The 26,241-nt window shown below is 36.5% G+C and overlaps 1 protein-coding gene across 5 annotated transcripts in view; it reads left to right on the top strand.

Moving 5' to 3' along the window:
- Nucleotides 1–25,926, top strand: part of CPSF6 (cleavage and polyadenylation specific factor 6) — a 31,756-nt gene extending 5,830 nt beyond the window's left edge. The window contains exons 2-11 of one of the 5 annotated variants that reach the window (XM_051795336.1): nucleotides 5,970–6,179; nucleotides 8,112–8,215; nucleotides 8,678–8,823; nucleotides 9,469–9,642; nucleotides 10,728–11,232; nucleotides 12,447–12,539; nucleotides 13,528–13,643; nucleotides 13,971–14,124; nucleotides 14,724–14,912; nucleotides 22,434–25,926. In XM_051795336.1, coding sequence (XP_051651296.1) covers nucleotides 5,970–6,179; nucleotides 8,112–8,215; nucleotides 8,678–8,823; nucleotides 9,469–9,642; nucleotides 10,728–11,232; nucleotides 12,447–12,539; nucleotides 13,528–13,643; nucleotides 13,971–14,124; nucleotides 14,724–14,910 — 1,689 coding nt within the window. In that variant the 3' untranslated portion in view covers nucleotides 14,911–14,912; nucleotides 22,434–25,926. The other 4 variants (XM_051795334.1, XM_051795335.1, XM_051795338.1 and 1 more) reach the window with 4 other exon arrangements.
- The last annotated feature ends 315 nt before the right edge of the window (nucleotides 25,927–26,241 follow it).

Raw genomic sequence — 26,241 nt, 5'->3', positions numbered from 1 at the left:
GCTTGCCCTGCCTGCCCTTCTCCCCACACTCTCCCCTAGTTATATGCAGACTCTGCTGCCCTAATAATTCTCTCCCTGTTTTGTTGGTGACTTGAAAGCCTGTGTGATCCAGATTTGATCTGTTTCAGAGGAGTTTCTTGCTGCTAGGGAAGTGTAGCAGAGCTGTGGACTGCTGCCTACTTTGGTATTTTGGCAATGCTGACCTCAGAAAAATAGGTTAGTGTACATATATCTGCTGTAAGACTGGTGGTTGCCTGTTTGGATCTGTCTACCAAGACTAAATTCTACTTCTCTGAAGTCATCATTCATATACACAGATGACTAGAATTACATTTCTTCGGGACATCAGCCTTAATCTTGCTGTAAGATGTCATGTTTAGGCCTGTCCCAGACGGTTCTATGAACTTGCTTTCATTAGCTACAGCGATAGGATGAATCAAACTGAGAACTGGACAGACTAGGTGAAATATGAAACCCTTACTTAAATTACCTTAAGAATGAGGGATTTTTTTATTGAAGTGTTGGGACAGTGCAATTTACTGAGGATTAAATCTAGTTGATTGACAATGCTGAAACTTAGATTACCTGTTTGTTGGGGTTTTTTATTTATTAATATTATTTATTTTATTTGCACTCTCTTTATAAGCAGCAGTTGATATTTTCATACGTTCAAGGCAGTGGATCATCTGATGATGGTTGTGGGTATATTTGGCTTACAACAAAGATTCCTAGCTTTGCAGCATGTTTTTTGTGGAATCCAGCTTGTTTTTCTCTATCTGTCATATCTGGTAACTTGAACTGTTCTATCTAGGGTGTGTGTGTGCGTTTCTTGATAGAAAAATTAATAGTGGATGCTGAAATACCTCTGATACCAAAACCAGGTAAGGCAGTTTCTGTTCTGGAGAAGTGTGTAAGAGTCCAGGAACCCTCTGCAGGCTTTTGAAGTTCAGCTTTTGCCTGTTGGCAAAGCAAACTGTGAAAGTAAATATAAAAGCTGAAGGTTAACATTAAACACTGCTAGGCTTTCTTAAACCTTCTTAGACCATTGTTTTTCACTGAGAAGTTATTACCTTCCTTCCAGTAGACATTCATGAACTTCATTCATATTTCAAATTAAATGATTCCACTGATTAAGGTTAGTTACGTTTTAAAACAAATTTTTGCATGTTTTTGTAAGGAATTTATTATCATTTACAGTCAGTGTTTAATTTGTCTCTTAATTGTCTTTGGTGATAATAGAACATATCTCTATAATAAAAAAGCGGTATAGCTTGTTAGTAGCCCATCAGCAGATTGAGGCAGTTGAAGCTCAGGCCCCTCCAACTACCTAACACACTGTTTGCCTGGTCTACTTCAGACTTAATTGCTCTGGCCTTTTTGACCAAATATTCCTACCACACTTAAAATTGAAAGCTGTCTGGAGGACCACAGGTTAATCTTGACATATCTGTTCCCATTTAGCAGGTAGGATGCAGTTGTTGAACACATGAAGCAGAGCTTCTGGAAAGAAACTCTCATTTCCATTGCCTCTGAAATTGCCTCTGAAAGGAATTTATTTCACTTGGCCAGAACTGTGCTGAAATATGTACCAATCCAAGGGAGAAGGGGCTGATTCACTCCAAAACCCCAGGATGCTTTTCTGAACCAAAATTTTCCAGGGGCAGCAGTGATGTTATAGAATAGTCCCTCTGTAGCCCATGAATAAATAAACGTCTAATAAACACAAACCCGTGGATTTATTAAATTTAAATTAAATTTAATGAAACAAAACAGAATTCTGTCCCTGTCTGCCCCTCTTTGAATAAGGAGATAAAAATGAAGTTAGGAATCCAGTGAAAGTCTGAAAGTTAGAATATTTTGTTTTTCAGTAAAAACTCAGTCTGTTCACTCTACCAAATGTTTCAATGGAAAAAAATTTTTTCATTTGAGAGTGGGTTTTGACAGCCTTGCTTTGCACATTGCTTGTTGTCTTGGGATAGAGTTAATTTTCTTCCTAGTAGCTGGTGCAGTGCTGCATTTTGGATTTAGTATGAGAATATCATTAACACACTGTTGTTGTTGTGAAGTAGTGTTCACTGTAAATCAGGGACTCTTCAGCATCCCATGCTTTGTCAGTGTGGATGTGCACAAGAAGCTGTGAGGGAGCATGGCCAGGAGAGCTGGCCCAAACTGGCCACAGGGATATTCCATACTGCAGAATGTCATGCACAGTGTATGAACTGGGGGGAGTTGGCCAGAAGGGGCCAAGTGGTGCTTGGGGACTGGCTGGGCATTGGTCAGTGGGTGGTGAGCAATTATACTGTGCATCACTTGTCTCTCTTGTGCTTTATTCCTCTCTTTTTTTGTCTCTCTTTTCATTATCACCATTACTATTTTTACATTTTACTTTATTTCAGTTATTAAACTGTTGTTGTCTCAATCCACAGGGTTTACCTTTTTACTTATGCTCCTCCCTTGTTCCATTGGGGTTGGGGGGAGGAGTGAGTGAATGTCTGTGTGGGACTTAGTTGCCAGCTGAGCTTAAACTGTAATAATCCTTTTTTGTCACCTGTCCTGGGGCGTAATGAGTTAATAAAACAGACTAGATTTGCTAGAACAAAATTATTATAAGCATTCATTATATTAGTTTAACAGTCACTGGTCACAATGTTGATTTTGTGCTCTCATAGCTGTTCTGCTTGTTCTCAGAGTTACTTGCAGTGTGTGCTCTCTGTTATGCTGTTTATCACCTGTGGAATTTGGTCTAAGGTTATCATGCTGTACTTTAACATGGGCAACCTGGTCTAGTGGAAGCTGTTCTGTCCATGGTAGGGGGGTTGGAACTAGATGATCTTTAAGGTCCTTTCCAACCCAAACCTTTCGATGAATCTATGAACACTGGCTTATGATGTGACAGAATTGCTGGTCACAAAACCAATCTGGTATTTGTACTCAGTGTTTCCGTCATTTCTGTACTTTGTGAGCCATCTATTAGAAACTATTAATAATTAGACCTTTTCCATTTCATCCTCTAAGAGTTAACTCGTCCTATGGAGGAGACATGATTCCACATCTTCCCCTTCTCTGCCAGGCTAATAAAAATAGCTCTTGAAAATTTTGAATATCTTTAGGATGTGGAAACTAGCATGGCCCTATTGCCAGGAACCGTGAATGTGTGCCAGGTCTTGTTTAGGGTTAAGCAACTATTTGCAGCTACTCAGATCCAGTGACAGGCACTGTGGCTGCTCAGACCCTGGCGAAGGGTGATGCAACTGAACCAGAGGACCAGCCAGTGCCAGCGTCAGTCACTCCTTTTCACCAGAAGAAGTGGACACAAAAGAGCTCATTTAGAAAAGGAGAGCAAAGCAGGGCCATCACAAGAACAGGAGGAAGAGGCAGAACAAGAGGGAACCACTTAATCCCTATCCTGGAGTGAGCTGTGGGATATGCAAAAATGTTTCAGCTGTTGACCAGGTGAGCACATTACCACCTGGCTGTTCTGACTCTGGGGTAAGAGGCTAGTAGCCTGGGATTAAAGGGTATGGAAACCAAGCAGCTGGGATCACCTTCTAGAGAAAGGGGCATTGACAAGGTGAGTGGAAAAGGGCTACAAGCCCTCAGCCTCTGGGGGCAACTACTGTGGAGTGTGAAGGAAAGGCATCCATTCAAGGAAGATGTTACTTGTCACCCAGACAAGTAGGCCACCACAGAGAGAGTTGTCCAGCACCTGAGGGGAATTAGCTTGTTAGAGATGATTTATTATGACCCAGGAAATGCACAGTCACCCATAGATCCAGAAGAATTCCAATGCACGTGACCCACAAAGCAGAAATTTGTACAGTGTATTGTATGCCAGTTTACTGGACTATATGCATCCTGTGGCCGAGCATGTCAGGCTCACAGGAGTAGAATGCTCTAGTAGCCACCAGTGCAGGGTACCCTAATGACATTCAGCTATGCAGGGGCATTACTATTTTTGGAGTGAGAGGGGGATCCCAAGAGCTGTCTGTATTGGAAGCTGAAGTGAGCCTGACTAGGAGTGTGTGGCAAAAGCACCCCACTGTGACTGGCCTGGAGGCTCTGTTTATCCTTGGCAAAGACTATCTCAGGAGAGGGTATTTCAAGGGCCCAAATGGTACCAGTGGGTGCTCAGTACAACCTTGGAGGCAAAGGAAGTTAAGCAGCTGCCTGCCTTGCCTGGTCTCTTGGAGGACCCTTCTGTTGTAGGTTGCTGAAGGTCAAAGAACAGATGCTGGTTGCTACCACAACATTGCACTGGCGGCAGCATCGCACCAACCGAGACTCCTGTGATTCAACTGAAGAGTCAAGGAGCGATCAGCAGGACCCACTCACGCTTCAATAACCCCATATGGCCAGTGTGAAAGTATAATGGAGAGGGGAGACTAACAGTGGACTATTGTGACCTGCCTGAATGAAGTCACACCTTGGCTGAGTGCTGCCTTACTGGACATGCTGGAACTCCAATACGAACTGAAGTCAAAGGCTCCAAGTGGTTTACCACAAGAGGTATTGCCAATGCATTTCTCTCAATCCCTTGGGCAGGCCACAATTTATTTGCACTTAGAAGGATGTCCAGTATGCCTCGAATCAACTGCCCCAGGGGTGGAAACACAGCCCTCTCATCTGCCATGGACTGATCCAGACTGCACTGGAACAGGGTGAAGCTCTAGAACACCTGCAGTACATGGATATTATTATATGGGGCAATACAGCAGCAGAAGTTTTTGAGAAAGGGAAGAAAATAGTCCAAATCCTTCTGAAAGCTGATTTTGTCATAAAATAAAGGTCAAGGGACCTGCATGGGAGATTCAGTTTTTGGCAATAAAATGGCAAGATGGATGTTGGCAGATCTCAGTGGATGTGATCAACAAAATAGCAGCAATGTGCTTTATACTGTTAACCCCTAGGCTTTTGGAATTGGGGATATAGAGGATCTGAGACCTGCTATACTTCAGCTGAAGAAGAGATACTGGCAGCTAATCATGGGGCTCAAGCCACTTTGGAGGCGATTGGTGCTGAAGCGCAGCTCCTCCTGGCACCCCGACCAGGCTGGATGTTCAAAGGCAGGGTCTTCCTCTACACATCGTGCAGCTGGTGCTACATGGAGTAAGTGGATTGCAACCATCACACAATGAGTTCAAACAGGAAATCCCAGTTGTCCAGGAATCTTGAAAGTGATCATGGACTGACCAGAAGACAAAGATTCCAAAATGTCAACAGAAGTGGAGGTAGCATGTGCTCAAGAGGCCCCACTGTATAATAAACTACCAGAAAAAATGAGATGCAATGTACCTGCTGTATTATAGAAAAGCATCAGAGATGGCAGAACATTATGCCCAGTATATAAACTGGCAGGACTGGAAGGGGGCTGATCACTGCTTGGAGACCAGCTAGGCATCAATCAGTGGGTGGTAAAGCAGTTGTATTGTCTTTCTTGGACTTCATTCCTGTCTCTTTATCTCTCTTCTCATTACAACAATAAGAATTATAATTTGTTTCAGTTATTAAACTGTTCTTATGCCACAGGTTTTACCTTTCTCTCATTCTCTTCCCCATTCCACAGGGGGGGTTGGGGAGGGATGAGTGAATAAGCAGTTGTGTGGTATTTAGTTGCCAACTGGGGTAAAACCATGACACTTGTGCTTTCTAATGTATATCATCCAGGGAGTAGGGCTTGTGGATTTTTGGATTTCTGCTTGTATTACAAGGGCACAAGTATTGCAATGGAAAACAGTGGTCAGAAGTATTTTCTTTCCCCTGGCAGTTTAGAACATAATAGCAGTCATAAGTATTCTATATGTTTTATTGTGGGTGAAGCTGGGGCTTAACTTTTCAGCAGGGATGTTTTGTAGGTGTTGGATCAGACTTAAAATGTCTGTGGAGCGTGACAGTTATCGCAACTTTTTGTTTCAAGTTTTAAGAGTGCATGCAATATTAAATATAATCAGGATGTCTTTTTTTTATTTTAGGAGGCTGAATATGGTGGACATGATCAGATTGATTTATATGATGATGTAATTTCTCCATCTGCAAATAATGGAGATGCCCCAGAGGATCGTGATTACATGGATTCTCTCCCACCATCGGTTGGGGATGACGTAGGTAAAGGAGCTGCACCAAATGTTGTCTACACATATACTGGAAAGAGAATTGCCTTGTACATTGGAAATCTTACTTGGGTAAGTATCTTACTGCTATTAAGTTGTAGACAGGAATTTTAATTATGGACAATAACTATTTGTAACATTTTTTTGCTTTACAGTGTTTTATATGAAATATTATGAGTACAAAAAAGCAGGTGATTTTGGTTTGGTTGGTGGTGTGAGGTTATTTTTATTTGTGGTTGTGTTTTTTTCCCTTTTACCTGAAATTTAGTGAACCTATCTGGAGCTGTTCTGATGTCTTAAAAGTTGAGAAAGTCTTCAGTAAATACAAACTTTCAAGTTTCTGTCACGTTTTAAGTGTTACGAAGGGATATTTGTGCTACTATCTTCTTAAGTTTCCCAGAGAATTGAATGAAAGAGGAGAACAAGTTTAAACTATGAAATACTTTATGCCTGTAGATACTTTAACGTTACTGAACAAACACAATTTTTAGTAAACTTTTGCGGAAGGTTTTAGTTTAAAAGGAGGTGGAAAACTCTCTAGGATTTTCTTGAAATCACTTTTCACATTTTTCCAGGGGCTTTTTCTGCTGGCGATGACTCTTATAACACAGCTGTTTTCAGGTATTTGTCTTGAGGCTTATTTCTTCTACCAAGAAGTACAGATTTGCAATAACTCGCTGAACTACAGTCGTCCTAAAGACAATTACCTTTGTTAGCATTAAAGCATTTTAAAATCAATTGCAGTTAAGCAAACAAAGTGCAAGAGCTGGTCAGTAGCTGAATTAAGTGAAACTTTTACCTGTTTATGTGAAATCAAATTCTTCCAGGCCCACACATGCAAAATTCTTATTTGTTTTTTTTCCATTTTCTGATTAATTTCTTACTAGTGCTAAACTTGAAAAAAAATGCTTTTATGGGTGTTTTTTTCATTAGTTATTACAGTATTTCAGGAGCTAATAGGTAAGTAAAGGAGCTGTTGACTTAACAGTTGTCCTGTTTTGAAATACCTGAATGGAATCAGTAAAATTTGCATGAATTAGCTGAACTTATCCAAGTCAAGTGTCTGAATTTCTAAAGCAAGTAGGGCAGTGTTCAGCAATTTGTACCTGTTACTCTTTGGCTTCACAAATTAGGTTATTTGCAGAAACTGCATTTATTTACCGTAGTGTTGGTATTGTGTTTTCTTTGCATTTAGCTTTCAGCAAAATAATTTGTTGAATTTTTAAAAGAAGCTTTTATTTGAGGGAGATGGGATAAGTAGTTCAGAATCTTGAAAGCCTGCCTTGTACTCCTCATATGAAATTTAAAGGAGTGATGGAATTATAGAAGTAGGAAAAAACCCCATAAATATTAGTGTATTTATGGGTCTTTGGATATGAGTGAAATTGTTAAACATTACATAGTAATTAATAGGAAGTTACAGCAAGTAGATTTGGTTAAGTGGAAGCAGATGTTTCTAACCATAGTTTTATGTACAAGTTTCCCTACTTTTGTCTGTAGATCCTGCTTTTTTTGTGCAAATAGTAAGTAGTTCACTAAAGTCTCACTAGTCAAAGCTCTCATAAAAAGCACCTGGTTAATAAGGTATTTAAAATTGATGTTTGTATGCAAATAATAGTATTAGAGGGAGAAAATGTGGATTGGGTGTGGAAAAAGTAGCAGTATTTCAATACTATTTCATTAGCCCAGTTTAAACTTTGCACTTTCAGAAGACAAAAGTGGCGCAATTACAAATTATTTTTTGTATACTGTAACTGGTATACTGTGTGAATGGGGTTGATGCAATGTAGCATATGGGGAAGCATGTATATTAAAAAATCAGTTTTTTGAGAATTGTAAAATAAAAATGAGTACTTTTCAAAAGTTAGAATATATTGACAGCTGAATGAAGTGTTCCTCTGGATCAATTTCACACACACACACAAAATACATGGAAAACTTAGTTGCCCTTTGCCTGATGTTTTAGATAAGCTTTCATAGTTGAATATTAAAAATATTTTTCAGTGGACAACAGATGAAGACTTAACTGAAGCAGTTCATTCACTGGGGGTAAATGATATTTTGGAGATAAAATTTTTTGAAAATCGTGCTAATGGCCAGTCTAAAGGGTAAGGACTTGTTATTTGTTTTTTCTGTATGTGTATGTGGACTGAAGTTTTGGAGCAAGAAAATAGGGAAGGAGTTCTCAGTTTTTATAACTATCAGTCTGTGAACTGATAATCTTTGCTTATTGATCAAACAATAGTTGGACATGTAATTTCATACTAATGACTTAAATTTCAGGCATAAATTTTTATGATGGTATTGTGTGTCTCACTACTTTGTAAGTTAAAACTTGTTGGCCGTCTTCATTAAGACTATTGCTAGATTCATTAGTGTAGTGGTTTTGTTTTTTTCTTTTATGTCCTAGAATAAATTATCTTCTCTGTTCTGAAAACTAGACTAAGGCCTGTGAGACAGTTTCTGTATATGGTTTTCAAGTATACTTTTGTTTAATGTGTGTTATCTTTTCCATGAAGCATCAGGATATCCAGAAAATGGAAAAACTGTGGTTTTTTGTTTCCTTTCAGGTTTGCCCTTGTGGGTGTGGGATCAGAAGCATCCTCCAAAAAGTTGATGGATTTGTTGCCTAAAAGAGAATTGCATGGGCAGAATCCTGTTGTAACTCCATGTAATAAACAATTTCTGAGTCAATTTGAAATGCAGTCAAGGAAAAGTAAGCTTTTCTTATGTGCTGTCTTGGAAAAACAGAAAAAGTAGTATGGCAGGTTTTTTTCTCAGCATATGATATCTTCTACACAGTTTAAAATAGCTATAAAATACTTAGAGTCTAGCTGCATATTTGTTTAAAGAAATCACTTAATACGCCAAAGAGCTGCTGCACTCTCTGAAAGAAGGTTGCAGATTTGTGCAACTCTTAACAGCTGGGGATGCTTTTTCAATTTCTTGGGGATGTAATTTTTAAAAAAGCACGAGAAACTTAACATTTGTAGACAAACTGGACTAAATTCCAATGTCTGGACCGTCTGTGTTTATGACAGAACAGGGAAGAAAGGTTCTGTGTTGTACTTCAGCACCATGTCTTGTGGTTCCCAGTCCTAATCATTTGTGGCCTTGGGCTGCATTGGAGGAGGGACTGGCAGTCTCTCCTGGTGCTCTTCTGTCAGTACAGAGCGTAGTGTAACACTGCCATACTTCAGCAAAGCACACTTTCCTCCCCAGATGCTTTGGGTTTGGGTACAAGGAACAAGCTAGTGCTCATAGGGTCATGCTTTAGCGCTGCATAAAGCTTTAGACCGAGTGTTAAAATTCTTTAACGTATTTTGATGTATGTAATGTCACTTCTGCTTTTCCATTGCAGCCACACAGTCTGGCCAGATGTCTGGGGAAGGTAAAGCTGGTCCCCCAGGAGGAAGCTCACGAGCAGCATTTCCACCTAGTAATAGAGGTCGAGGCCGTTTTCCAGGTGCCATTCCAGGTGGAGACAGATTCCCTGGACCAGCAGGGCCAGGAGGTCCACCACCACCTTTCCCAGGTAAAATTATTCATCTACGGAGTTTCAGTTTTATTTGTGTTTTCTTGTTTTAATATGGCATTCTTACTTGGGAAATGATAAAAATTAAGGCAGTTCAGTAGTGAGCCATTATCAGTGTTCACAGCTAAATTGTAGGATTTGGCTGTTTCTTTGTTGATATTCAACAGGGAGTTGTACTTACTGAATTTAATAGCAAGATAACATTTTTAGATACATATTTTTTAATTATTAAAAAATAAAATAGATCATGATAGCAAGTAGATTTGGCTTTAATGCAGTTCTGATTTGCTGTATGGGGTGAAAATGCCTGTGTTGCAGAGGGTAAAGTAACTGATTTCCTTATTATATTGCAAGCTTGCACATGATCAGAAATTCAACTTTGATTCCTGTCCATTGGCAGGTCAGTTAGTTGGCACTTAAAATACCAGAAATTTGAAGAAGAGGTGTTCATGTTTAGTCAGATATCTGATATGGATGAAATCTGTTAAGCAATTAGGTTTGCACTGCAGTGAAGTTCTTTTTTCAGCTGAAGTATTTTTTAGTAAATGTCATTCAGTAGTAGACTGTCTACCAGCAGTCAAAGGGACGTAGTCAGACTGAAAGACCACTGAAAGTAGGTTTGGATACTGCGTTTATGATACCTTCTCTGATATAGCTTTTTCCATATTTTTAATATATATTTGTATCTTAAGCCCCTTATGAAAGACTAGCATCAGGTGTGAGTAGGATGCAATGTTTTCTAGCTTTTGTAAGCTTTGGGGGGTTTTGGTAACAACAGCAAGTTGTGTTTTGGGGAGGGTGGGAAGTTGTCAGTTTTCAAGATGATGTTATTCTCTTTAGATATTTGTAGATATCTAGTATTAATAGATACAGATAAGTTAAAAATTTTCTAAGCTACTGGACCCAAAGTGGGACCATGCATGTCTTGTATATGTTGCACAATGTTCAGTGAGGGTTACTTTTGGTTTTTTGTTGTTTTTAAGAATAGAAAAAGGCAAGGGTGTTAAAGTATTTTATTTCTTTGTACTTATTCACTCAATTTTGTTTGTTTGTTTTTATTTTTATTTTTTATTTCTTTATTTTAGCTGGACAAACTCCCCCACGTCCACCTTTAGGTCCTCCTGGCCCACCAGGCCCACCAGGCCCTCCGCCTCCTGGTCAGGTCCTCCCACCTCCGTTAGCTGGACCTCCTAATCGTGGTGACCGTCCACCACCACCAGTTCTGTTTCCAGGACAGCCTTTTGGTCAGCCTCCACTTGGGCCACTTCCTCCAGGCCCTCCACCACCAGTTCCAGGCTATGGGCCACCACCAGGTCCACCACCACCTCAGCAGGGTCCACCTCCACCTCCGGGTCCATTTCCCCCTCGTCCACCTGGCCCTCTTGGGCCACCCCTGACTCTTGCTCCTCCTCCACATCTCCCTGGGCCACCTCCAGGTGCTCCACCACCGGCACCACATGTGAATCCAGCTTTCTTCCCCCCACCTGCCAATAGTGGCATACCTACTTCAGACAGTCGTGGCCCACCTCCGACAGATCCATATGGCCGACCTCCACCATATGACAGAGGTGACTATGGGCCACCTGGAAGGTGAGTTCTTTTGGTCTAATGTGCTCGGGTAGCAGATTTTATTCCTCTTGTAGGAAGCATTTGGTTTTTCCCTTTTAATGCAAATGTTAGAAGCAATTAGAAGTAGGGCCAGAAGGGATCCCAACAGCCTTGTAGTTTGCCCCTTTTTACTTCTCCAGGGGAATATATCTGAGAAAGATATTTGCAGCAGTAAGAAAACCCTGAAATGCAACACCAGTAATCTCACTTTCCCTTTTCAGCTCTGAACTGTTTGTCTTCACTGTATTTGGCAGTGTCATCATTTCATGTGTTCTACATGTAAACTTATATATCACTTCTTATGCAGCAGCTTCTAGTTGTGCTTCTGTCTTAACTTGAAATTCTGACTTTTACGTGTGTCATCATGCTTTGCAGGCTGCCTTTTGAGAATGCTCTGGAGTTTTCCTTTTCAAATATGTGCATATGTTGAGATCATACCAAGCTCGTACCATTTTCATCTTCCAGCAGCACTGCTTGTCTGTTTTCTCTTCAGGATTCAATTAAAAGTTAGTGTTTGTCTCAAAAGCCAGGTGTGCATTTACTGCAAGAGTTTTATCTTCCTCTCCTGTCAAGATGTTTCTGCTCATTTGGTGCAATCTTGCTGTGTTCGTAGCGGTGGCTTTTCCTATGGTTAATCCTATCTGGGACAGAGTTCTTAAGTCTCTGACTCGATTTGTCAAGTGTTTCACATCTTGTTTGAAACATCTTTTTCATCTGTGACTTCAAGCATCTCTGTCTTGCTGCTGTTTCTTAATTTTTGTATTTGTATTTGTCGCAGAAAATTTTGATATAAACTGTAGGAGACACTTTTTGCAGTTAGACTTAAATTTTTAGTAGTAATTTTACTGCTAGCATGAGACACACTTCTCTGGCTTAAAATGTTTTCTGCAAAGATGCTTTGCTTTGATTCGTTTATCACAAAGTTTAAAAAAACCCAAGTATTTGCACATACTATGTTCATATAAAAAAAACCTCTTGAAATTCAAGCTTTTGGCTTAATTGCCTGAAATATAAGAAGACTATAAGGTGTTGGGTGTTTTTGGATGGACAAAATCAAGGTTGTCTGCAGTTTATAGAATGTCTGGGGAGGGAAGGAGTGGGAATAGGACAGTATAACTTACTGTCCAGTATTTTCATTAATAATGTTAAAGCTATCATCCATAACTATTTAAATTGTCATTAATTATATATCATAGGCGTTTCACTGGAAATAACATGTCCATAAGAGAAAAATTACATATTCCATTCTATGGGAGGCACACGAAAAATAATACTCAAAACTCAGGGAGGTATGAATTTTTAGACATTTCCTCTTATGCTAAACTGGCTATAGGATCTTGTTCCACTTCTTGCAATTAAGAGGATAGCATTGCTTATTATTCTGCATTTTCTTTCTACCAGAAGAACTAACACTGTTCTAGAAATAACAAGCAGTGGGCCAGTTTGACAGTCTCAGCATTTGTCTCTAACACATTTCTCCAAATTTTCTATGACACGGAGACTGGCTAATAGGACACTGCAAAACTTTTGGGAAAATTTAGGTTTACTTCTGTGACTTTGTAAACCCTGTATAGGTAGCTGATAATTAAAGTACAGTGTAATGAGTATGAGGATTCTGCTTTAATGCTTCCTCCTTACTGTGACTAGTTTGGAGATTAAATTGGAGCACCTTGAACTTGACCAGAAATTAAAAAAAAAATAAAAAAAATTGCTGTAAAATGTTGACATAGCATTCAGAAAACTGAGTGTTTTAAAGATGATAACTATATTTGTTTTTCAAAAGTTACAGCGTTCTGGTCTTAGTTAAGATCTGGGAAACAGGATCATATAGTTCTGATTCCAGTATTGTTATAAAAATTATCTCTAATTTTGCTCAAAGTTGCATTGCCTATGTACATGTATTTCCACATCCATTCAATTGGGAATATCTATTTACATACCTTCAAGAATTTTATGCAAATTGTAAATATTTGTAAAGCACAATATTAAGTGCTGATGAATGTTTGAAATAGGTGGGATGAACAAAAAATAAATCTATTTATACAGCAATGTATTAATTGTTTTTTGGGGGTTTTGTTTGGTGGTTTGTTTTTTTTTTTAAGCTTTCAGGATTTTATACTGTAACAGTGGTCCTTAACAAAAACCAAAACCAAATCCAGATCCTGCTTTCTTTTCTGTTTGTCACTGCTTAAAGTTGCAAACTTGGATTGTTGAAATTGCAATGATAACTTCTGAAGTTCTGCTTAACCTTTTAAATACTAGTTTTATTGCTTGCAGAGAAATGGATGCTGCAAGGACACCTCTAAGTGAAGCAGAATTTGAAGAAATCATGAATAGAAATAGGGCGATCTCAAGCAGTGCCATTTCGAGAGCTGTATCAGATGCCAGTGCTGGTTAGTAAAACTCAATATGTTTACTATTCTTCCCAGCTGAAAAGAATTTGTAGGGTTCTTTTATTAGGAATCTGAAAGGCCTGAAGCCACATTTTCCAAAAAGGATACTGAAATTAGGTACAACCTACGACTGATTTTGTACTGTGCTTCAGTTTCTGAGAATGCCTTCTGAGTACTGACCTGGACAGTATTTTAATATTTGGTTCTACAGTAAATGATCTAGATGGCTGTTGAAGAGAAGATACTCAAAATGATAATAGTGTTACAGATAGAAATCTATGTTTTAATTTGCATAATTTGCTGATCCTGAGTTTACATCATTTTCAGGAGACTATGGAAGTGCTATAGAGACCTTGGTAACTGCAATTTCCTTAATCAAACAGTCCAAAGTATCTGCAGATGATCGCTGTAAAGTACTTATTAGCTCTCTTCAAGACTGCCTTCATGGAATTGAGTCCAAGTCTTATGGTTCTGGATCCAGGTAAAACTTTCCTCTTCCATCTGCTCTTACTTATAAAAGAGAAGGTGTAGGGCAGGACTAGTTCACAGAGAAGAAACTGAAACTAAGTCATATAAGAAGCTTAGTGATTGCTTAGTTGCACAAGAAATGTGTGGAAGAACCGAATAAGCATTTCCTGAATTTAGAAAAAGTGCCTTTTAACTAGCCCTCCTTTCAAAATTGATCTGATTAGCTTAAATTTAACTCTGCTTTATTTCATGGTTTTGGCACATACTTTCTGTACACAGATTAGCAGCCATGTTGCAGTGATCATTTGAGTTATGGTGGATTTCCCCCAGCTGATTTCAGTCATCCTCCATTCTGAGCATGTACTTTCTGGCTTTTCTTTGCTAGATCAAAAAGTGGATGCCCCTTACTACCTGTAACTGAGTTCTTAACCACCACTGTTTATATCAGCTGTCTTTAATGTTATATACAAAAACATACCTGCCTCATGGTAAACAGATGTTTCTCTTATGTCTGTTTTTGGTCAAATTCGTGCTCATAAGCAGAGTGCAAGAGTGGTACGTGGATGACTAATATTTTGAAGAAAAATTTAATGAAGTAATTTCTTTTAGAAGACGTGAACGATCCAGAGAGAGGGACCACAGTAGGTCACGAGAAAAAAGTAGGCGCCACAAATCACGTAGTAGAGATCGTCATGATGACTATTACCGGGAAAGAAGCCGTGAAAGAGAGAGGCATCGTGATCGTGACAGAGATCGTGACAGAGAACGAGACAGAGAGAGAGAATATCGTCACCGTTAAAGGTGAGCATTTGGTTCATGTTTTTTAACTTTACTGACTTACTAGAAGTAACCGCTCTAGGTTTGAGATTATTTACACCATTCATGTCTGCATTTAAATGATCCTGCAGTATGTACTGAATCACTTTCTTCTTGCAGCGCCTGACATGAACATAGGTAAGTAACAACAGGTAACTGGTTTTGGGAGGGAGGAAGTCTGTGCAATTATCTTCTGCATTCTGCATGCCACTTCTTTTATTTTAGCTGGTAATAATGTTCCCAGTTTTTTATGAAAAGCAGTTGAACCAGTTCTTAAAAAAGCAGTAAGCCAGACCATTCTCTTTATAATCTTAGGAGATTATATGAAATTTCCTGTTTTATTTCTTAGTTGTACTTAAAAATACTAATTTTGTATTTTAAAATCTACTTGTGTAAGGACGGCAGCATTTTAGCCCTTCGTAAGCTCATGTGTGGATTATTTCAGTGTACATACACTTGTCCTTGCACAAGTATGGTGGTGATTTTTTGGGTTTCAGTATTTGTGGGGTTTGTTGTTTTGTTTTGTGTTGTTTTTGTTTTGTTTTTCCTGGTGAGTTTTAGTCAAATTCAGGAAATATTGCCAGATTTTTATCTTTATTTTATGAAATGTTACCTGTCAGTATCTTCTGCCTTCTAGCTAAATTCGTGTTTTAACCTTCAGTAAAATTTATGATTAGTTGTTCCCCTTCACCTTGACTTTTTCAGTCCCTCCTCCATATGATAGTCATGTTCTGAAGACTAGTAAAAATGTATGACACCAAGATTGATTCTTTTCTGGTTGTTCACAAACTAATGTGTTCTTTTATTTCATATATCTGAAGTTTGCATGCATCAGATGTCTAGACAGCTGGAGTAGCATGCTAAACAATGCTTTTTTTCAATGTACTGCTTTAAAATACATACAAATATTTATATTTTATATAATATACCATTTTGAGAATTGGGAATTGAAGCTACTATTCCTTATATTTGACAATTGGGAAAAACCCCTACCTAATAGTTACTCTGTAGTGGTCTTTTCCCTTTTTAGAAGAACTTGCCACTACCTCTACAATGAAACTGAAGCTTGCAGACTTGTCTGTCAGCCCAGCTTCCATTTCTTACGTTTAACCTCAGATTTAGTTTCTGGATTTGCGTGTGTTATTGATTCATAGAAATTCATTTACAGAAGTTACAGAGCAAAACTTTTTAGAAATCATATAAAATGTAGTATACTCCTAAGTAAAAATACAATTTCATATGAGTTAAATGTCAGCTTTTCAGTCAGACTTCTGTGTCACTGTCTGACTCCTCTGGGAGAGAATGAATTCGGCTGCTAAATGCTCTAGGGTGTTGAGAATTAAGTGGGGTGTTGTACTGGGTTCGTGTACTAGCAGGGGACAACACAAAGAAGTAACCAACCTAGAAAAGGGGAGTCAAAGGCTTAAATAGGAAGGTGAAACATGGCAAACGAAATAAAGATGGTGGTATATTTCTGTTAATGCCACTTTTTGCCATTAAAAAAGATTGGTAGAAATATTTTTGTAATTTAATAAAAATAGTAATGGTAGCTCTTAATTGTAAAATAACAACATAAAAATACAGATATAACAAAAGTAAATGTAGTTTCTTTTATTGAACTGGATATTTACCTTGTATAATAACTGCATATTTTTGATATTTGCAAATAGTTCTTACTGATAGTGGTAACCATTGAGCTGAGTAATGGATGTATTTCTAGAGTGTTTTCCTTATGGTGGAGATGAGCAAGCCACACTAAAAATTGTTAACAGCCTGGAATTAAAGATAATTTTTTTAACCCTTGGCATACTTTATTAATCTAGCTTTAATTTTTGTGTATTTAGTGTTGTGCATATAGATATGGACTTACTGTGCCAAGTATAGATTCCCTACACTGTTACCCCAAGAAAACATACCAAACAGCATTAGGTTGCATTTTATAATTTCCAAAGAACAATTTTAAAATGAGGCTGTGGTTTCAGTCTCAGTTCAGGTGGGATTTATATTTGCAACATCCTTCAGCTTTATTGTATGCTGGGACTTCTCTTTTCTTTCAAAGGGATGTGTTGGTAAGATTCCCTTGTGTGAAGAAAATAGGTCCTAAGAACTTGATTTAAAGGGCCAGTTTAGTCTACTACATGTAAATGAAAGCATTTGGTATTTTTTTCTTTTAAGTTAAGTTGTAAACATTTTGTCTTGTTGCTGTCTTAATGAAGAAGAGCTTTATTGTAGTTTTGTTTTTATATATTTATACACACACGTATAAAAGAAATAGTTATCTCCTGGTTTGTATGTTTCATTTTCACTAAGATGTATGTTGCCATACATTTTTTGTTTCATTTTTTACATTGAATAATATTCATAAATGGATTTAACACTCAGTTATTTAATAAATATCAAAAGTGCTGAAAGGAGTTATTTCCATAATACTGTGTTTTGCCAGACAACATGAAGTTACCTCTGTGCCTGCACCCTATGAATGGCACCTATACCTCTCCTAATTGTGTACCTATAGTCATAACTGTGATACTGTACTGGCATTTTTTTCCAAAGCGTTACACGTCTAGTTTAGAAGGATTTTAAAGGTCCAATGTGAACGTTTTTGTAAACAGTGAAATTCGGTTTGTACTGTATTACATTTATAAAGATGGGTAAAATTGGAATAACTTACAAAATGTGTTTATAACAATAAAATTCTATAAAAAGTTTAGTTGTACCATAGCAAGTGTTTACACTTCTGTTTGTACACACTTCATGATTTAAAGTTAAATTCTTGCAAGATTTTTGTGCCTTCTCTTGAGTAAGGCTTCATGTACATCGATAATCCGTTCTCCTGAATTACTATAAGCTGAATGTTTCCTTGAAACATCTTGCCTTTGCTTATAGAAAGCCTATAGATATAAAAGAGAATAATGGATTTAAGACAAATGTCTAACCTGTATTAGTCAAAAAACTAAGAACCCAATAGAATGACTTTTAGAAGGATTAACAACAATATTAATGTGTACAAACAGAATAGTAATGTAATTTCATCATCATGAGTCCTGACTTTTTTTTAGGCAGAGTTTTTTTTAATTTAACTGATACTCAATGATGTATTTCCAGCTGATACATTGTCCCAATCTTAATCTGTCTGAATTTCTATATCTGCTGACTGTTAAATTTTTCATTTTATGTTTTTGTTATTGGGTTGATTGATTATTTCCTATTTAAACTGGATTTGGATTGAATTGCAAAGACAAAACCACAATATTGTAACAGTTGATATGTATGTAGACTTTGTACTCCATATTTCGTGTTTATTCTCTGATTTTTCTGCTCTCAAACCACTGTAAGCAAAATAATTTGATGTCTGAGGCTCATATGCTCCTTCAAAAACTGCTCACAGTTCTCTCTGAAGTGGTTTCAGCTTTGGAGTGATCCAAGAAGTAACATGGTTGGAATTTTTTTGGTGTCAGGAGGAGGGGAAATGGTACTCATAGTTTATGTAGTATTCATTATATTTTTGCTTCTATAAGTAGGAACAGGCCTGTGACAGTGTTAACAACCACTTAAACATCAAGTGACGTATGAAATTAGCCTTTTAAGAAACCTTGTAAATGAAGAGAAAAATGTCTATTTTTTATAAGCTATTTTAATAATAAGCTTCTAGTTAATATTAACTGAATTGTGTGGTAGCATTGTTTGAGACTTGAGTATAAGTACCTGTGTAGAATTATTATCAGATCTTAATATTAAGGTATTGCAAACGTTACTTACCTTATCTCTTTTTTTAAAATGTGTGTTTTTGAGGAAGCACATATGTGGAGCTGGCACTATTCTGCATTTAGCATTCATCAGAGAAATAATACTTTGTGTATCTTATTCAGTATTTGAAATCCAGCATAGCGTCACAGAGGCAAGGAGTGCCACTGCTTTATGTGCTTTTTACAGTCTGTTATATCACTGCTCTGGTGCTTTACAGAAACATAGTTTGTTCCTTAATGTTCAGTGATTTATCTCATTTTCTTGAGGGTGAAATGTTGATTTAAAAAATGAAATGAGTATCTCATGCTAGTTATTTTCAAAAGCATAACTTTTATTACTTTAATATTTTATTACTTTAATATTACAGTATATTGCTGTAATTTTATTGACTTCTGAGGTGTCTTTAGACACACTTATATTTTTGTGCTCCCCATATCCTGTGCTTTTTTCTTTTATTTGTGAAATCATTAGTTTTGACAAATTTGATCTTTATGAAAGTTCCCCAAGAAACTTTTAAGCTTCATAACATAAGAAACAAAGAAATGAAAATGTTGATTTGATGCAGTGTTCTCCAGAGAACGAACGAATTCAGTTTTTTCCTTTTGCTCATTGTGGTTTGAGAACTATGATTTCTTTTTACAAAAAAAAAAAAAAGGACACATGAGAGAGATATCTTCATTTTTATGTTTTTCTGTGGCAGCCTGATCTACCTTTTTGTCTCTTCCTCATATATTAATGTGAAAAATAATTGACAGTGAGTCATATCTTTTTAATTTGTAAACTAAAGATTGAATTTTCTGAACACACCTCACTGTTCATCGGTTATTTTTAGTGAATAGACAGGCTGGGATAGTAGGAGAAAGATACATGATGAATGAGACTAGTTTGGGAGTTTTTCTTCCCATGTAAAGTTATTTATAAAATCATGAAATTGCTGTGTTGATCTTTACTTATACGCTAAGATTGAACAAAGGTAGCAGGTAAGTACATGAATAATGGAGCGGGGGGAATAGGCAAATATGAGAAGGTGCTAGTGCTGGTAAAATTGTATGTGTTTGATGAACAGAATCACATGTATCTTGGCTTACATGCAGAAAGACAAATAGAAAGTCCTTGAGACAAGACAAGCTTGAAATTCCTTCTTTCTTACTATGTTATAGCTAAAGCATCAGAGTATTTGGAGGTTTGTGATGTTCTGGAATGTAGGTTAAATTAAAACAAATTTTGGCTTTCAAGCTGATACTTTCTGTGGGAGCTTTGGTTTGTGTATTTCTTTTTCTTTATGTATAGAATAAAATAAAGGAGAATTACATGAAGGAATTCGTAGGAGCTTTTAGGATATACTAACAAAATGTATGTCATGCATTTTACTGAAATGTGAACATGTGAGATTGAAATTCAATCTCTGAAAATATCAGAAATTAAACTACTATAACAAAAACTTTATGGGTGTATGCACATACAGCTTTAAAACTACTGTAGAATTTTCACAATTTTAAAAGATATTTAAAGCTTTTATGTACTTATTTAAATAATTGGAATTAAAGAGAAAAAAAATCTGAGTTGCTACTGCAAGATGCTTTTGATATATACAGGCAATCTATTGGGTTTTGTTGTGTGTCTTTGTGGGTAAAAAAATGCTCAAGTTGCATCTTGCATAAATACCAAGATGTTTGATCACTGAAGTCCTGGGATTTCATTTGTGGAATATTCTGGCATAAACCCCTAACTTTTAAACTCACAAAACCTATTTAACAGCTAAGTCTGAAATTTGGGTTTTATTAGTAGAAATGCTGAGAAACTGATTGCTGTGTGGTGTTAAATTGTACAAACCTAACACATGCTTGGGACAGATAGCTTATATGTGAGCTTGAGGCAGATGGAAAACAGTATTGCTAAGAAATACTGACTAGAGATTTATTATTTTTTTAAAATTGTTTGTTGCTTCAATATTCTACTTGCTTGTAGAATACTGAAAAGGGCTTAGCATGAACGTATAATCCATACAGATTTATTTCTTTTTGGAACCACAAGGGTTTCCAGTTGTGCCGAGATATAGTGGCAGAATGCTTGAACCCAAAATGTACACCATTTTGGATTTTAGTTGGTCATGTTTTTAAAAATGAAGGTTCAGTGTGGTGCCGACCATCTTAAAAGCCCTATAATGAAAAGCGTTAATCCTAAATTCACTTCATTGTGCATTCTTTAGAGTCCCTGTAGTTCCATAAGTACCCTTACAAATCTAGCAAATTATTCCCAGGAACTGAAGCTTTCTTATGCTAGTATTATAAATCATATATATGGTGCTTTGGATCTGTTAACTGTCGCCACAGAAGTGATAAAGATCCATAATTTTGGCTGCAGCAATTGTATCATGAGAGCAGCAAATTCTGACGTGCAGTCTCACAGCTGTCAGTACTTAATTTCTCCACTAGAAAACTGAGATTCTCTCCTGCCTATTGCTAACTTAGCTTGCAACCCTGAACGCATTTTTCTTGTGGAGGCAGCACTTTGTCACTTTGCTACTAATTAATTTCAAAAGCACATAACACCTATGGAAATATTGGCCTCTGGGGAAGGAACTTCCTCAAAAGTTGATGCGTTGATGACTTGGGAACGAAGTCTGCGAATAAGAAATTTCAGTCGCTGCTTTGGATTTGGACTAGTATATGTGCATACTGTAGTGTATAGAGCCTACTTGGTTATACTTTGGGATTTTTTTTTTAAGATATTATTAACAGTCACTTTTAGGAAAAGAAGAAGAAAAAATGAGTACTTAGTTTTGAAATTATTGTACTAGTAGAACAATATTTGACAGCTGTGTACTGTTGCATGTTCATGAAATTGCTTCTCTAAATGTCTTGTTTTTCAAATAAACAATTTAATGTGTTGGGTGTTTAACAATTTAAGTATTTTGAAATTATTGAATGTTGAAATTGTGAATTATTAATGAAATTAAGATAGTTGATTGTTTTGTAATGGAATTCAACTGAAATCCAGTGTATGGAATTATACCTTCCCAAGTATTTTGTGAATTTTTACGGTAATTAACTCTGAATTGTGTGGTTCCTTAATTTACCAAAATAGATGAGAGTAGGAAGTAGGGCTTGGGATTTTTCATAGGATGAGTAGGTGACAAAATCTGCAAATCTACAGTGTATTATATGAAAAGTGGGTTCTTGTGCTTAAACTGCTAGCCTGTATTTTTAGATGTGAACCCCATACAGCTTGCCACTAGTCTGAAAATTTTGATTATAATGGTGTCAGATTCTGTGCACTTTTAAATGTTACTGAGCTGTGAGCCATCCATTTCATTATACAATCAGCACATTCCTTAAATGTCAAACCAGCTTAAAAATTCTGTAAGTGGGCAGGTAAAAATGTAAAAATCTAATTGTGGCAAAATTACCTTAAATTCTTGTTCAGTTACTCTTGCAGAATGCATACTTTAGAAAATGTTCTATATATCAATGTTGCCGTCAGTCACAGGAGCAGTAGCTATTTCTTTCTTTTTCATCAATACTTTAACTGTGAAATTTATATTCTTTCAACTTTTTTGTACAACAGCATTAATCTTATTTTTAACTATTGTGTTAGAAAACAACACACAAACAAGTAGCTACTGCTTCTGGATATTTTGTGTTAGTTTACATCACAGTGAAGTAGATGCACGACTTGTGTATGTATAGATAAGCCAGCAATTTTCTGTGTATTATGGGGACTAGCAAAATCTACATCACAAATTTTGACACATTACAGCTGAAGGAAGAGGAACAGCGTGCAAGACAAGGTACATTCTTCAAGGAAAGATGCTTGTCCAGCAGTTTGCTTCATGTGATTGAACTGAGCCTGTAAGGATTCATGGATAAAATGAACAGGAATAGATCTGAATAAAGCAAATCTGCATACATGGTAACCAGTAGCTCTTTTACTTTTTTATGTTGCTTAACTGTTTTATTTGAGGGAAACCTGTGTGATTTAAACCTTTAGCTTTTGCAACTTTATTACTGGTTATATACATTTGGCAATTATAATGTGCAAACAATTGAAAAAAGTCAAGTAAATGCTTGTTTTTATAGTAGTTTGTTCATGTTAAACTGTTCATATGATAATGTCTGTACACAGCACCACTGATTACCGTAGATGTAGTGTTGTAATAAACTGTTTAATGGGGCTGATGTGTAAAGCTGTTCAAGTTATTTGATGTTTACACCTCAGGGAAAGTCTTGTGTTCAGCAATATTTAAAGATAATGTTACAATGAAAACATTGATGCTGTCTTCAAAAACATTGCAATAGTTCTTGCATATGCCTCAACCTAATCTTGCATTCAGCAAGTTAAACGTACTAATGTTGCGCTCTCACACTCAATTTTGATATGAAAATAAGTGGTTACATAAAACCTTTAATACTATTTTGCTTTCTAGCAGTGTTTACCTAGGTGGCTTGTGAATTTGCTAATTGACACATAAAACTGTAAAAACTGCAGCACTCTGTGGTTGATAGTTTTGAGGAGAGATGGTCCCAAGTCTGTGATTTTTAGCACACTGAAAATTTTATCTTTCATAGAGCCTTGATCCTGATTGACACTAAATTGATATAAACTTAAACTGTTCATGTGAACTTAAACTGCCCATAATAAGGGGTAGAAAGGTTAGGTTTAAAAAAACAAAACCCTGCAGTTGTTTACAGTTTTATAGTAATAGTGCTTGTGTGTGTTCCCTCTCTACCCCCAAGGCCGTAGCAGTCTGTACATAGTTGTATATTAGAAATGTGCCAGAAGAAACAAGATGTTACCATTTTTATGACTTTATGGGTTTGGTATTTTCTTAATACTTTGGGGTTTATTCACACATGCATATAAAAGAGAAGGTACACTTGTATGTCCTTGTTCACCGATGGGCAATATTTAAATGTCTTAGCAAAAAATGACGCAGATTAAATTTGTCAGATGAGGTTTTGTAAATTTACTTAAAAACAAATTAATGGAGCACTCAGTGAAAGCTGGCTTCAAATTCAAGAATTTGTTTTAAATTTCATCAAGTGTGAAATGCAAGTGAATAGGAAGTTCATATAAGCTGCAAAAGCTTAGTTTCTGGCAGCCTTGTGCAAAGGCTCCCTTTTAGTCTATTGTAAATTGTTATGTAATGGACATACTCTGGAGTTTTCACGTATTCAAATAGCCACACTTAATGTTTTAAGTTAAGTTTCAAGACCTCAGATGGCTTTAAGAGGCAACCCTGAGAAAACTCTTGATTTCTTTTTTTACCAATTTTGAAGATTTTACAGCCAACCTAAAACGTTACCCTGTTCAGGAAAGCACTTAAATCCATTTGATTTTCCAGAGCATATCAAGCACGTGCTTACATTCCATATATTTCAAGGAATGTAAATATATGCTTTAAGTTATCTTATTTGCATACCTGAGTGATTTTTATGCTTCGAGTTGGGACCAGTAGCTTGTGCAACTGCCCAAGTTTTGCAGAAGTTTGAAATGCTCTGATATTTTGGCACCTGGTACTCAACCAGGTTTTCTGCAGCCAGGTTGATGCTGTTGGACTTGGCTACAGCTTCAGACTCTCCATTTTTTTTTTCCTCCCTAAATTGTGTACCTCAGTTCCTCATGCATGGGATCACTGGTGTTTATTGAACTATTTGCTACTGAGAAGATATTTGACATGTTTGTTTAATCCTGTTTGAAAATGAAAACTGCCTTTAAAAATTTTGTAAAACTGAAAGCTGTGTCAAACAAGTAATGAATCACTTCCTGCTTTTTTTGTTAGTAGGTGTTGGTTACAAACAGTACTGTTGTAACTTTTTTTTTCTTTACTTAAAAACATTGTTTACTACTGTGTGTAATAAGTTTAAGGAAGAAATAACCTGCCTGTAGCTGTTACATGGGGAATAGCTAATACTGGAAAGGCAGCAGGTAAGTAATGTTCCATTGAGTAGATATATTAAATTTTAAAATAAAAAAAAGTAACTTTACAAGCATTTTATGCAGGAATTGATATTTTACTCCACATTGAAATAGTTTTAAGGAGACTGTTGCTCTTTTTACATAGAGTGTAATTTCTCACTCACATACGGATTTCCATTGCTGGCAATGGAAATAGCAGGGAGGGAATAGCAGGGGGTAAATAACATAAGTTAAACTGAATAATCATTGTGACTTGAGAGATGAGATCCCTGTATGAAGCCCATTATTTCTGCCTGTTCTCCAGATACTTAATTTTAACTGATAAATGTACTGTGTTGCAATTTAGATAATATTCTCTTGAGTGAGTGTCCTTTGTTAGATTTTTTTTTTATATAAAACAAAAAAGAAATGTACAGAAAAAAATCCAAAGACCCTGATAGACACCAAAAAGGAATATGCGTGATGTACATCATGTATAACAGGATCTGTAGTAGAATTTTTACCAAGGTTTGGTTTATTAAATATTCCTGGCAATTTTCTGTACCTGCTCAGGAAATGGCAGTTTAGAAAATAATTGACTGGTGATGATGCCATGATGGCTACTGCTCTTGATATTCATTCAGTTCTAATCCATCTCCTTTTGCTGATGAAAAGATGAAATAGTCTGTGAGGAAATACTTTATTTCTTTCAAACGTTGATTTTATAAGTAACATTGAAAATATTATGTTAAGGCTGTGTCCTTTATCTTGAAAGACAAAACCAACAAGTAGTGACTTAGGAGTGGTGGTGCTTTAGCAACAGTTGTTGTTTTATTGGTGATTTGTTTTTTAGATGTAGAGAGTGATTTTTTTTAAAGTAAAATTTTTATTGGACTATAGGTTTTGACAGGTCAAAAGTACTTCAGAAGAAGAACATAGAATTTTGGAAACTGTACAGTCTTTTTTTCCTCATTCCCTTTTTACTTTCTGTGCCAATAACTTTTGTTCTGATTACATTTTGAAAAATGTTTGTCAGAACTTCAAATTTTTATTTACAGTGTGGCTTATAAGCTTGGATAGCTGTTGTTTTTGTGTTAAACAAGATATTTTTATTAAATTTAGACATTAGCTTTTTTTTTTTTTGTGGACTGAGTATGTTCTGGTTTTGTTCCTCTGAAATTGGTGAGGCTTAGTTTTTCTAACTGTATTTTTTTACCTGATTGTTTAGTTGCATACCCAAACCCTTGTAAATGTTTTCCTAGTTATATGTGGATAATTGGAGATTTAAATGTTGTATATACTTGTCATCTGTGTTTCTAGTAAAATACATGGCATTCTTTATAGAAATACTTAATTCCTGATTTTCATTTCTTATCCACTTGCTCTCTTGTGTACAGGTTAAATAGACTTTGCTCCTATTTTTACTTATAGAATTTTATACATAGCCTGTTAAAGTTGTCTTTGGTTCTTGTGTAAACTGAGATACAGCCTTAAATTTCCTGATACAACACTTGTTAAGATACTGTCAGTCATGTAGATTCAAATATAAAACATGCATGTTTAAGACTGGTACTCTTCAAAGACTGAAGACACTAAATTACTTCTGCATTGAAATATAAGCCCTTCAAGATTTTAGGGAAGGAAAGTATGAGTCAGTGTCCATATACTT

Source organism: Manacus candei, unplaced genomic scaffold, assembly GCF_025592945.1.
Source record: "Manacus candei isolate 608988 ecotype Guabito, Panama unplaced genomic scaffold, ASM2559294v1 h1tg000043l, whole genome shotgun sequence".
Taxonomy (NCBI): Eukaryota; Metazoa; Chordata; class Aves; order Passeriformes; family Pipridae; genus Manacus; species Manacus candei.
Note: the sequence above shows the minus strand (reverse complement) of the source record. Positions and strands in the feature narration are given on the sequence as shown.